Source organism: Periophthalmus magnuspinnatus, chromosome 19, assembly GCF_009829125.3.
Source record: "Periophthalmus magnuspinnatus isolate fPerMag1 chromosome 19, fPerMag1.2.pri, whole genome shotgun sequence".
In the NCBI taxonomy this organism is placed as follows: Eukaryota; Metazoa; Chordata; class Actinopteri; order Gobiiformes; family Gobiidae; genus Periophthalmus; species Periophthalmus magnuspinnatus.
The window spans coordinates 9,931,887-9,945,587 of NC_047144.1; the positions used below are offsets into that span (position 1 = coordinate 9,931,887).

Here is a 13,701-nt window from a genome sequence, read left to right on the forward strand (position 1 = left end):
TGTGTGTGGCAGCCAGGCCGCGTGTGGGGGCAGCAGGCTGACTCAGAGGCTTCGAGTGCCCACAGCCAACTCTGCTCCGGAGCTCTGTGTGGAGATGCCTCTACAGAACACATATCTCATTGCGCTCCACTGAACCACTATCTATTAGACACAGCATGGCTGACTAACTCTGAGCTCCTCCACGCACTGAAAGCCCACTGCTCCAGCCGCCACCATGTCCTCATAAATAATACGGAAAAGGCAGAGGAGTATATGACTTGTTGATGTTAATAACCATTGTTACAAGAGGCCAAGAGGCTTGTCACATGATGGCTGAAATAGTTGAGTCTAATTGCTATATTACAGTGTTTACAAATTCAAATTGAGAAAAAAGCTCCCACCACTGCAATCTCAGCAAGAGCTTGTGAAGCCTGACAGGCTGGAGGCTGTTGTTAGCTTATAAGCTTTTAGTCTTTGCATCATGCTCTGTCCACCCCCACTGTACAGACATTTAGGGCCTCATATCAGTGACAAATAGCGGGAACATACGGGCGCACACAGAGGGGTCTCCACCAGTCACACCCTGAGTGGGACAGTACATGTGCCTCCTATGCACCTCATGATGAGGGAATATAACCTGCAGCAAAGGTCACCGCATTGAACTGCATGGTTTGACACAAGCACACACACAAGAAAGAACAGATTTAAGCAGAACAGCAGACAACACTACACTCACCATCTGTGTTAATGGATTCAGTTCAGCTCTGGAAAACTATGTCTTGGACCATCCATGGGGGGCTGGAGCAGCAGATTCCCGCTGCCTCCATCCTAAAAGCACAAATATACAATCAGAATTGTGATCAAATCATAGGCTCATATAAATGGGCTATCTGAACTTAGAGCATGGACAATGTAAATAATGCAGCTTAAATGCAGGACGATGCTGTGTGTATTCAATTGTGTAGAGAATGTGCCAAAATAACATAAAATAAAAGACAACATAACTTTCACATTGATAGTGTACTGAGGTATGTGAAATAAACATAACCGGAGATGAACCCTCACGGGCGTTTAGTTTTACGCGCCAACATGATGCTCGCGGAATGTCAGCAGCCGCAGACCATCTCATGAATATTGTCCAAGCATTCACAAATGGAACTTGAGAGAGAAGGCACTTACCTGCGCGGCAGGACTGCTCTGGTCCAGCGGAGACAGTGGAATGACGCTCCTCCGCTCTGCCGCGCGCACAGCATCTTATGACGTAGCTGTTACCCACGCGGCACGTGGGACAGCCTCGACGCCACCAGGATGCTCCCATCACCCGCCCATTTAGGCTATTATTCAGAAAAAATACTAGGAACTATTGAACTGCTATAACTGCTTGATCAAATCTCCACAAACGGGCATTGAGAAGCAGTGAATGTTCGGGACCTAAGTAACCAAGAAAAAAAGAGTTGTAATCTATCCACGCTCACAACAGCGCGCCACATAAAAACAAACACCAAGACGAAAAAAGGTGTGTGTAGTGTGCGTAATTAGCGCTTGTGTGTAATGCAAGAGTTTTGCAACATGATTATTTATGTTCTAGGCCTATAGGCTACACTCGCAATAATAAGGACACACACCAGGGGCCACTGTCCACCTGATTTATCCGCCTGTTTATCGAGCCTATTCATTCGATGATAAATTGGGCAGTACGACAATAAAACACCATTACAGATGAAACGATGGGCCAGTAGTAACCGCCCGGTCCCGTCTCCATCGTCCTAGATCCGACTGGGGAGATGTTGTCATGGCAACGCGTACACAACAGCCACAGCATGGACAAGTCTGCTGCAGCGAGACGCACTAATAAACATCTGTCAAAAGAAAGTGATACAAGGATGAATGTAAGTCATCTCAAGAACAGTCATTTTATCTGCTTAAGTTAGCCGTATTTCATAAAAGAATCCTCGTCACTTTGTCTAGAAAGAAGAGTCCTTTCCGTTTATCCAGTGGGGCGTGATGTCGCTGGAGCAGCTTGAAGTCGCGCTGGGACAGAGCGAGGAGGAGCTGCACTTGTGAGCAGGCTGCAACACATCTCCCACTGCGGAATACAGTTTAGGACTTTAGTCATTAACCATAGACCATTTAGGGTAATGCAGCTAATACAAAGCCTTTGGCAATACAAAACTAAATCAATTCAGTCGTAGGGTCGTGAGGTCAGTTATTTGCTTGAGAAGAGTAGCAGCCTAAATGGACCTATTTCACTTTTTAAAAGTAGCTATAGCCAGTATATCACATTTGTATTGTACTAGACTGACCTAATAACTTCATGTGTAGTAACGTGTTTCTTTGGTCTATTGTTGAGGCTTTGACATATTGTTCGGGCCAACTCAAATTAGAGATTTATATGACAGTTTGTAAAATACATTGTGCCTATCCACAGACTTCTGTCAGACAAGCTGGACCTGGCCAACTCACATGTCTGTATGAGGGAGGCTGCCCTGCTGCAGTACTACCTCCAAGGCATGTGCTGGGCCCAGGACGCTCACCTCAGCCCCCTCCAGACCTCTTTCACTATGGCAGTGTTGGATACACTGCTGCACAATGTCACAGGTCAGACAACCTTCGTCTCAAGCCTTAACCTTGAGGAATATGATTCAGGGTTCTTGCATGATCTGTCTTAAGCTAAATGCTTGATCTCTGAAATGCTTATGGATAATCCTAGATGGGAATGTGTTTTTGGGTCAGACATGAATCTTGAAACAACAAAAACTGTTTGTGTGGAACAGAGAAGGGTATGGATTTTGTCGACAATGTGTTGGAGTTTGCTAAAGCATTGGCTGTAGCCTGTCATTGCCCCCCTGGCGCTGAGGGTCCCTCTTCTTTCCTGAGCCCAGAGGAGGTGCAGAGCCTCATCAGATTCATCAGAGACAGGTGTGTATCAGCTGCTCCTTCTGAGAGTGTAGCCATGTACTGTAGGTTCATGGAGCCACCTGATAATCACAGACTAACAAACATTTGACTCTGGTTAAAGCACTACCGCATAAGACTCTTGGTGGAAAAATGTGGAACATTCTCTATGGTGATAGATCCATTTTTTCCATTATTAGGAACATTCCAGGCAAAGCAAACTCCATGCAGTGGGGCTTTAATCACAAACATTGTTGTGAATAAGTATAAAAAAATTTATATTTGTGGGATTGTTTGTTATTGGAAACATTAGCAAGTGTCTTCAGGTCAATATTGGTTGTTATCATTTAATTAAAGTTATTGTTTTGTTTTGTTTTTTTATTCAAATAAAAGTTAATTAATTAAAGCAACATCATGCAACTCTCTGGAGGTGGCACTTGCATGTGTCCATGGAAATGGCTAAAATTATACTTTGGAAATTAAAATCACACTTCCGAACTTTCTCCATGCAGATAGATGAGTTTTATGCCATACTATGGACGGTTATAGCCAAAGGAACATAATTTTTATGGAGACAAGGTAGATGAGGCCTCCTCCAGGCCAAGTGAGAGGCAAGTTCTTCAGTGCAAAATAATATTTAAATGTTTTTACTGTAATCTATTTTTTTTGGCAAAAAAGTTACATGGTGGGTCTTAATATTTGTTAGGGGAAAGACATTGTTCTGGATTATATTTGTGTCGACTCCTCCCACGTCTACAGTTTGTTTCAGAAGTACCAGTTGTTCAAGGCTCTGAGCTCAGGGCAAGAGGAGCTGCTGCTGAGCATTGAGGTCAGACCCATGTCACTCTGAACTGAACTTAAGTTGAGATTTATTGTTGTTGGGATATTACTGATGATCATAGAGTATGTACATTTTTTGATATCTTTGTTATATTATGAATAATGATGTCATGTTTACAGGAGACAGTGGATGTACTCTGCATTCAGGATGCTCTTACAGCACTGGAGGACGGTACCGCCACACACCTGGTTACCCCTGAGTCTGACATTAACCAATAGCAATAACTATTTTCAGATGACATTGCTGATTTTTAGGTATACTGACAAAAAGCTATGTATTTGTGTCCAAGAGAAATTTATTAAAAACATATTTTTCTGATGACAGTCAAAAAAATTCTTTATGGACATTTAGCTTGTTATTTGCATTACAGTTTAACAAGCCACATCTCGATGATATGACTCACAGTTTACTGACACATACAGTTAAATTTAGTACACACCTCCAAAATCTTTTATAATTTTCCACATTTTCACACTAAAATATATTGATGATAAATTCTTTTTATACTGTATTTGGCAACAGCTACACAGCCGGTATTTTAAGTTGTAAACTTAAAATACATGCATTTGGGGGTAAAAGGCCATCTGATCTGAAACTACATGGACTCTCTCAAAAATATGGGCAGACTCTGTTCAAAGAAACATAACCTTTAATTGACCACACTTTCTCGATGTTACAAAGTAATAGGTCATCCTCTATCTGTAATCGTTCACAAATGAAGGTTTTCTTATCCAGTGTACCCAGGCCTTATCTCTTATTAATCCAATTCTCTTATGATTCACAAAATTGTGTTAAAATTTTCACATAGTTCCTTGTAATAAATATATAGACTGGTTCATTTAGTAAGCTGGATACAAGTCTTTCTCCACTGTACACAATTAACCTTTACCGAATAACCCACACAGTACCTTCTGCTTTATGCTCCCATGTAAATCTTGCAAAATAAGGCAAAAAACACAAAATTGGGTTGACTGGAGTGACCAAAACCTTAGAGTACCACTAAATGGCACTTATTCATATGCTTCTCCATGCTCCTCTTGTGTGAGAATGTCTCTGGGCAAAGCTGGCAGTGGAAGGGCCTCTCTCCAGTGTGTACGCGCATATGGCTCACCAAGTGGGACTTCTGACAGAAGCATTTCCCACACACACTGCACTGGTACGACTCTGCGTGCACCTTCATGTGTCGGATCAGAGTCTTGGTCAAAGAGAAGGCCCTGGGGCAGCAGGGGCACTTGTAGGGCTTCAGCTCTGTGCCTGCCCTAAGATGGCTGATCTTTTTAGACAAATTCTGCGAATGACTTGATGGTTGGTTGGACCCTGCACAACGCGCTGCTTTGGACTTTTTGAGAGTTAGATGTCTGTGTTCAGGAGAGATTGGCTGGACTCTGAAGAGACATAGTGGTCGTGGAGATTCACACGTCAGAGCCGCAGAAGGTCTGGGCTCACCTCTCCTATCTGCTCCACAGTCTGTATGCACAAGGCTGCTCTCTGTGGTTCTGTGGGACTTAGAGGTGCTCTTTAACTCATGTTTTTCAGGGAGTGTGTCTGTAGAAGCTGCAAATTGGTCCTCTACATGGAGCTCCCAACACACTTTCAGATCTTCCACATTGGATTGAGGTCCCACAGGCTCTGAAACACATTTAAAACAGCTATTTCTTCATATGAGACATAAGTATGGGGTAGTCACAGAGTGGCGGTCCACAAATGAGTCTGTATTACCTCCATGCACTGCATCCAGCTGCTGACTGTCCACCACCCATTTGGTACAGGGCTGTCCATCCGGCAGCAGAGTCTTGTGCACCAGCCGCAGGATCTCCTCTGCTGCTGCTGACAGACACTCAGTGACCAGAGCACGGAGCAAATCCATCTGCACTGCACTGCTCATCCTGCAGGGGGCGGCCGTCACTGATACTCCAAAGGTTTGTACTCTGAACTGGCCTTAGAAACAGAAGAAAAAACTTGCAATTTAAATAAACTGAACTATTTTAAATTGTTGTGATATAAATAAGGTATCTAATTTAGCAATAGGCTATATTGTTGTGTGAATTAGGGCCAAAAAATACAGTGACTGCCTTCACTTCACAGACGCATATTAACGCAACGCCAGGTAGACAAGCAGTACATTTTAAAGTGCATAAAATACATAAGGAACACGTGTGCTTTTCCGATTTTGTTCCCCAAAGTCAGAATCCTTACGTTGCCTCTCCGCGTGTGTAGCCTATGATCACTCCGAGGTTTACAGAGCAGCGCAGTCCCACGGATTCCCTTGTCCTGCGTCTATAAAGACTGACTGACTTTACGCTCTAGCAACAACCAATTATATTACTGATCCATGGCAGGTTGACAACAACAAAGCCAACGTTCTTCTTCTTGATTTACGACAGATGAAGCATGTTCAATGCAATGCTGCCCTCCACTGGATACAGAAAGAGGATAATAATCTATTTATTTTTAAGGACACTCAAAGCACTCGCCAGCCAGAACGTCTGCCTGATAAACAACCCAAATTACAACCTAGATAGGTACAATAGCACACCGAATATAGGCATCATTAAACACCATCATACAGCCTAATCCTTGCTTTCTTGTGTAAAGATGTGTAGAGTGGTGTTATTTTCTGTCACCTAAAAGATGACAGTCTTGCATCACATGTTTCATTCACTCAGCCGCTTCATTGGCATGCTGGGTGAAGTGTCTTGTCCATGGGCCCTCTTTGTCAGGGCTTTGAAACGGTTTAACAGTGCATGCGGAGAGCATATCCAAGTTAACATGCAGATATGTGGTGGGGTTACATACTATAAATATAGTCTGTAAGGTACTGTGTGCGTCTGCCATGCACTGATTACGGATCTGTCTTCAGCTGAGTCGTCCTCGGTCAGAAGGAACAGGGAAACTCCACTTGAACAGTTCAGAGATGTTTATTTAGGAGGAGGGAGCAGGTGACATCAAGGTAGTGATTATTACCCCCCCAGTGAAATGAGTAGAGAAAAAATGGCATGCTATTACACAAAAGAACCATAGTTGGGCGCTCCAACACAATAAATTAACTTACACGCAAACCTGGAGTGTTCGTAAAAATGCAATAATGGCCGAATGGGCAAAACTGTCCAAAATGAGTCAATACATTATATACGAATAGCTGCAGAGGAGAATATTGGGTGTTTTTGCAAATAAACTGTCAATATACAACATTCATATTCAATTAGAAATAATACTTGCACCGTATGACCACACAGTACTCGTACACACAAGATAAAGCAGGATGACCTGCGAACAGTACGAGGCTCCGCTCCTAACACCGTGACAACACTGCACGGCACACCGAATAACAGGTGCATCATGGGTAATGTAGTCCACCGGACTTTTTAACAGCCGCTCCTGTATTTGTAGGGCAAATACACACATGCAAAAGTCCACTAGTTTGGAGAAGTGCTTCCCATGTTCTCAGGCACTTCTGGAAGCTCCACTAGGTTGGTTACATGGCAAACATAAGTACTGTCTTTAACTTTCACCTCTGTGGCTTGAACAACACCATCTGATCCTGGGAAAACCTTGGTGATCATGCCAACAGGCTACAGTCCTCTGAGATTTGCAATTACATTAACATAACAACCTGTCCCACAGCAACATTGTCAGTAGATTTCTTCCATTTCTGTCTCAGCTGAAGTCCAGGCAGATAGTTCTGGACTAAGTGCTTCCAGAAATGGTCGCTGACCACTTGACTGTGTCACCATCTCCTGTTAGACAGAGCATCAATAAGAGCGCAATAAACCTGTGTAAAGACATAAGAAAAGAGTCAAGGCAAAGCAGGAGATCCAAGTGCACGCATCAGTTGGTGAGGCACTTGTAGACGGCCAATCTTAATCATGTGTGGGCCAAGGAGTCTACACCTGTTGACCAGAATGGAGGATTGTAAAGTCACAGCCACGACGGAGGTCAGCCATTTTGGAAGTGAAGGAGAAGCACGCCATCTTCTGCAGTGCACACACTGGTACTGATGTTTCTTGATGGCCTGACGTCCTCTGATAATCCAATAGGTGCGGTGTATCTCTGCATACAGTCTTTCTGCACCACGGTGAAAGAGCTGAGCATCATAATGCTTTGTGATGAGTTTAGGCAGAGGGTGATCTGCTGCCAGCACAATCGGGTGAATGCTGTCTGTCTGGGTTCCTGGGACATCCTGACACAGATGGCTTCCACCTCTGATCAGACCACTGAGGCTGTCATACTCATTAAAGAGAGCACTCAGACGGCTGCTTGAGTGAACAGGGTGGCCTGCTTGGAGGGCTTGGATCTCCTCTGGGCAACTGTTGGTCTGTGCGGCATGGAGGAGCTGTATCTTTGCCTCTAGACGTTCTGCTGCAGTGAGAGGAGTGGCCGCCCCATGCAGGGACTGCTGAATGGCCAGGACCAGGTTGTCCAGTGATGTGTATTGTGCTGCATGGCCGCAGAATGTTGCCTTCCTAAGCTCCTCACTGTCATTTTCTGCAGGATCTGTTGGGGGCTTTGGCTACGTGTCCTTGGTCCGAGCCAGGAAGTGTGGGCCTTGTGACCAGCGGACGGGGACAGTTAACTCTCCCAGAGACTTGCCTCTAGTGATATCATCAGCAGGGTTATTGTCAGAATTTACATAATACCATAATACAAGAGCTGACGGTCAGCTCTTGGATCTCACAGATTCGAGTTCCCACAAATACTTTGTAGTGGCAGGAGTTAGACTGCATCCACTGCAGCACCGTAGTGGAATCTGTCCACAGGAAGACAGACTGTAGGGGGATGGTGAGCTCTGTTTGGAGCACCTTGGCCAGTTGGGTTCCAGTAAGCGCAGCACACAGCTCCAGTCGGAGCACTGACACCTGTTTGCGGGGCGTAACCTGGACCATGCCATGACAAAGGAGGTGAAGATGTGCACTAGCTATCACCCTGAGATAGACTACAGCTCCATAAGCCCTCTCAGAGGCGTCACAGAAGATGTGAGCCACATATGTCACACTGTTGCTATTGGGAGGATGAGCATAACAGCGGAGCATGGTGGTGTGCTGGACATGTGACAGTTCACTCTCCCATTCAAGCCAGGAGTGGAGCAGGGTGCCTTGTAAGGGATGTCCATTCCTCTCTCCGTGCTCTACAATCAATTTACTTTTGTGATGTAGGGGCAGATATAACCCAGTGGGTCATGTTGATGGGCCAATATTTTGTACACATTATGCAGTGTAACAGTGGTGTAAGACACCAGTTCTTGTATCCCAGAACATCAGTTGAGCAGTGCCAGCTGAGGCCAAATGTTGACTCTTGAAGTTCAACCACAATTCACAACTGTCTGACCTGGTGGTACTGTGCAGATGAGCAACCACATCAGGGATGTTGCTTGACCATTGGCGTATCTCAAATCCACCACGGAGGAGAAGCTCTCTCACCCTGTCAATGAGTTCCTTAGCCTCTTGTGGGTCAAAAAGGGACTGCAGGCAGTACATATATAAGCTGTACTTGAATATAAGATGCAGGTTTTCTTGTTGTAACATGAGATATTTATACAGAAAGTTGGTAAATTATAGGTATTCAGATTAATTTGTGGTTGTTGTAAAACCATGCACCGCTGCTAGAAAGCTGTGCAATCAGCTCTGCAAAATGCTATTCAGCTAGCGCTAACCTAGCGATAGCAAAGTTGACACAAACACATACCATTATTCATACAAATCCAAACTAACACAATAGTTTATTTCATAAGGTATGATACTTATGATGGATATTTTCGGCTCAAGTTCGGCAAACAAAGCAGGATGGTTGTATCACAAACTTGCATGTAAGTTGCTCGTGTTCGCCCTCGGGGGCCACGACTTTTTTTCAGCAGGCTCTGCAGATTAGTGTCTCATCACCTTCATGGTCTTGTTTTTCAAAGCCATAATAATTCAACACATGAAACTTCACCTTCTTGAGTGGAGGATATGTCATTGGGATCCAGATACACTGCCTGCCTAGCCATGATGGTGACGAAGAACCATTCCCAAATCAGAATAAGCACAGAAGCTCACAAGTTTCATTGCTATGATAGAAGGCCCCTTTGTGGACAAACACCAGAACTAACATCCAAATATTGTATTAAAACCATAAAAATTAGGCAGCCTGGTGCTGCAAAGGTGATTATTATCATGTGCGATGATCACGAGTATTAAAAAATGCCACGAACGATTAATTGCGGACCTTTTTATCGCGATTAGCAATATTATCATATGTCGTCCCATCCCTAGTTCACATAGAAGGCTGTGTGCACAGAGTTATAAAACATCCTGGTAAGTGTCTTTGTGCCCCCTCACATGGCTCTATAGTGCAAAAATAGCACAGCAGGGGCTACACATGGTCCCAAATGGCAGAAGTCTCCACTCAAACACGTCTGGAGGCCACTTTGTTTCACCATCTCGCCACAGGAAGCGGCTGTCCGGAAGCAGTTGGACCTGGTGAAACACAGCTTTGATGTCTCTGCTCACAACCACAGGACACTACCGTAAGTGAAGTAGTACACTAAGTAGTGTGGGCCCCAGTGTAGGCCCTGGCAGGAGTGGTTGAGGATAGTCCCTTGGAACTCAAAGGAGAAGTTAAAAAAACACTCTACCCTTGTTGTTATGATGTACTATGTGGTATAGCACATACCAGGATTCAGTAGAGTTATGAATCTTTTCTAGAATCAGTTTAACCAGCTGGAGTCCACTAACCTCTTGATCTTCTGGTTGTATGTGATTGCTAGATCAGGGGGGTCCTAGCTAGTTTACAATCTATGGATCTCAGAAGGCCTTTAACTACTTCGGGAGAGATCTCCAGCTGTGGGAAATCTTTCCTCCGGAGCATATCGAGAGTGGCATATCTCTCTACTCCATATAGGGACTCTGATGGTTTTCCGTCTTCTTTAGACTGTGACCTCTTTCTTTGGCCTGTGGAGGGGAGTGTCTAGTTGTACACACATTTCAGGTTCTCACAGAGGGACTCAGTAGGAGAAAGGCATGACAGGTTCAGGCAGTGCACCTCTCCTTGCTGTGTGGGCAGATTGCTGTGTGGGCAGCTAGGACCCTGGATGGCCCATCCAAGCTTGGCGCAGATTGGCACAGGCCCATGGGCTGGCTCACACAGCAGGACAGGAGTGATGGTCAAAGGCAATTAACACCAAAGGCTGTACTTGTGAGAAGCCCTCGAGCTGCACACACTGTAGGTTTTGGTACTTCTTCTTTAAGAGCTCTACTGGGCATGACTTTTCAGTTAGACAGAACAGTGTGGCTGTGAAGGCACATGTAGTCTTGTAACGTGTTCTTAGCTTGGCCTCTGGACAGAGCTGAAATGAGACGTAGGCTCCCTTTACCTGGATCATCTCATGGCAGATAGTTCTCAATGAGAGTGTCTCCTCCTCCAACTTGAGGCCCAGTGAATCGACTGCAGCTGGGAGGATGATAGTATTCTCTGAACCATCATCTAAGAGAGCAAATGTGTCCGAGGACTCCCTTGCGTGGTGCAGCTGGATGGGCACAACTTTGAGCATAACACGGCCTGAGTGACTGAGAGGACCCAGGAACACTCTGCTAGTGCTCACTGTCGGGAAATTAGGGTCCTGTTTCTTGGCCTCTGCCAGGACATATAGTACTAATAAGTGCTGGCCTATACAGCTTCTTGAGCATGCACTGCTCAGGAGTGTGTTTACTGCCCGAGCACCAGCATCTGGATTTCTCCTTTATCCAGGAGGCTTAAAGTCTACACAGCCACTGATGTAATGCTCTGTCCCTTCACAGTAAGGGAAATAGGGCTTAAACTTCAGCTTCTGTTTAGAGGAGGCTGAATGAGGAGCTTGTGCCTTCACCTCTGTTTTGAATTGTACTTGTGCAGGGTCTGAGCCATAATAGATGGAGGTTGACTTACTCTGTGACATGGGCCCTGCGGTGGCTCTAGGATGGCTCCTCTCTTGGCGTGGCCTGTCTGCATGCTGAAGCTGTGTGGTTTGTCTTCACAGCAGCAATACTTGTGATTTACTCTCCACCCATTCAGAGAGGTCATACATGTACATGCAACTGACGCCACTCCAGATGATGCCATGTGTGATAGGAGGGAGCTTAGTGAGTACTCTGTCCACATGTAAACCACACTAGAGCTCAGTGGCTGCCACATCATCCATGGAACTGAGGAGGCCAACCAGGCTAGATATTGCAAGGGAGAAATCTTCAAAGGCTTGAAGGCTTTAATATGAGAGCAGTTAAGGATGGCACTCAGATCACTCTGGACTAACTGCCTCAGCTGTCCATACCTCTGCTCCAGAGCTCTCACAGCAGTGCTGTAGGGAGTGAGGTCGTGAATGTTAACGACTGCCCACCTGTAAAGCACATGGATGGTCCAAGTGATCCAGCAGGATGTGATATTTATACTCCTCTGTGAGATGAGCATGTGGCCCTAGTAAACTGTCCAGCCCCTTCTTCCACAATGGAAAGTCATTCTCTCTGCCCAATTTGAATGTCACCATCTTAAATTTGGGGATGCCATATGAAGAAGCTACTATCATCTCCATCAGATTAGCGTGGGTTACATCTGCTGGAGAAGGATGATAGGCAGCAGGCTGTGGTGTGGAGACAAAGGCCAATGGATATGTAGAATAGTAGTGACTGGCTGCATCAGTACAAGGAGCTACATTTGACAGGTTATAGGTAATAGGCTGCTGTGCCTCTTCCTCCAGTTGTGGATAATATAGGGATATAGATTGGTCTACTTGGGTGACAGGTTGATGCTCAGGATGGATAACATGACTCACCCCAGCGGGTGGCCACAGCTGTGGTGCAGGCTGAAGCATATGCTGAATCACTAAAGGTGCTCTGGGCTGAGGAGCAGGCAGAGTAACAGGCTGAGGAGCAGGAAGAAGAGCAGTTTGCAGTGTGGTCGAGGCAATGACCGAAACACACTGGGCTGATATGCAGGCTGTGGAACAGGTTGGATCACTGGATTAACCCCGGCTGGACTACAGGACAGGCAGTGAAGCTGGTACAATAGCAGGGCTCATAGGGATAGGGGCAGGCTAATTGACAGGAGTTGCCCTTGGTCACACTGTAGGCTGCACTATGGGACTCAATGGAGGAGCTAACAGGAATGCAGTCTGGGCAAGGCTCATACTTACAGCAGCAGGTTCAACTTGCCTTAAGAGATTCAGAAGAGTTCTGGTATCCTGCCTGGGGGCTGGTACCGGTACATTCAGTGGTGCTGGTTTGAGTACAAGAGGAAGAGAAGCACGAAGGTAGTGATTATTACACTGGTAGTTGTGTGTGCGGGTTTGTGAGTGTGTATGCGTGTATATATGTATGTGTGTGTGTGTGTGTGTGTGTGTGTGCTTATCTGAAAAGAAAAGACAAAAATATATATGCATTAGAAACACCAATAAACTACACAGTTTGAAATGAGTAGAGAAAAAATGGCATGCTATTACACAAAAGAACCACAGTTGGGCGCTCCAACACAATAAATTAACTTATACGCAAACCTGGAGTGTTAATAATGGCCGAATGGGCAAAACTGTCCAAAATGGGTCAATACACTATGTACGAATAGCTGCAGAGGAGAATATTTCCTGTTGCAAAAGGATGGACAGTGGATGGACACAATTGAAGCGTTGATACGAGGTACGTGCAAGTGGAGCACTGCACTAAACCGATAGCATCGAACGAAAAAAAAAAAAAAAAAAAAACATTTTTAAAAAAAAAAAAAAAAAAAAAAAGATTAGGCAGTGTGTACGAGGCTCCGCTCCTAACGCCGTAATAACACTGCACGGTACACTGAATAACAGGTGCATCATGGGTAATGTAGTCCACCGGACTTTTTTAACATAGTCAGATAATTTAGTTATTACGTTAAACATTTGTCATTTTTGGGTTATTCTTCTGGATATTTGTTTTTATAAAATACCAATTGTAGTACCATCCTTGAAACAGAAATGCTGGTGCCTGCCCCTCAGAGTGGGTCATCAACAC

The 13,701-nt window shown here is 45.0% G+C and overlaps 2 protein-coding genes across 2 annotated transcripts; one reads left to right on the top strand and one right to left on the bottom strand.

The window, feature by feature from the left end:
* The first annotated feature begins 1,983 nt into the window (after nt 1-1,983).
* cabcoco1 (ciliary associated calcium binding coiled-coil 1) lies at nt 1,984-3,933 on the top strand. The gene is made up of 5 exons (XM_055229834.1): nt 1,984-2,039; nt 2,408-2,577; nt 2,754-2,898; nt 3,634-3,703; nt 3,835-3,933. The coding sequence occupies exons 1-5, from the start codon at nt 1,984-1,986 to the stop codon at nt 3,931-3,933; spliced, it is 540 nt and encodes a 179-aa protein (XP_055085809.1).
* A 62-nt stretch (nt 3,934-3,995) lies between these two features.
* LOC129457166 (zinc finger protein 22-like) lies at nt 3,996-6,101 on the bottom strand. The gene is made up of 3 exons (XM_055229588.1): nt 5,912-6,101; nt 5,435-5,653; nt 3,996-5,344 (listed from the first exon to the last, which is right to left on the bottom strand). The coding sequence occupies exons 2-3, from the start codon at nt 5,598-5,600 to the stop codon at nt 4,704-4,706; spliced, it is 807 nt and encodes a 268-aa protein (XP_055085563.1). The 5' UTR covers nt 5,601-5,653; nt 5,912-6,101; the 3' UTR covers nt 3,996-4,703.
* Between the last annotated feature and the right edge of the window lie 7,600 nt (nt 6,102-13,701).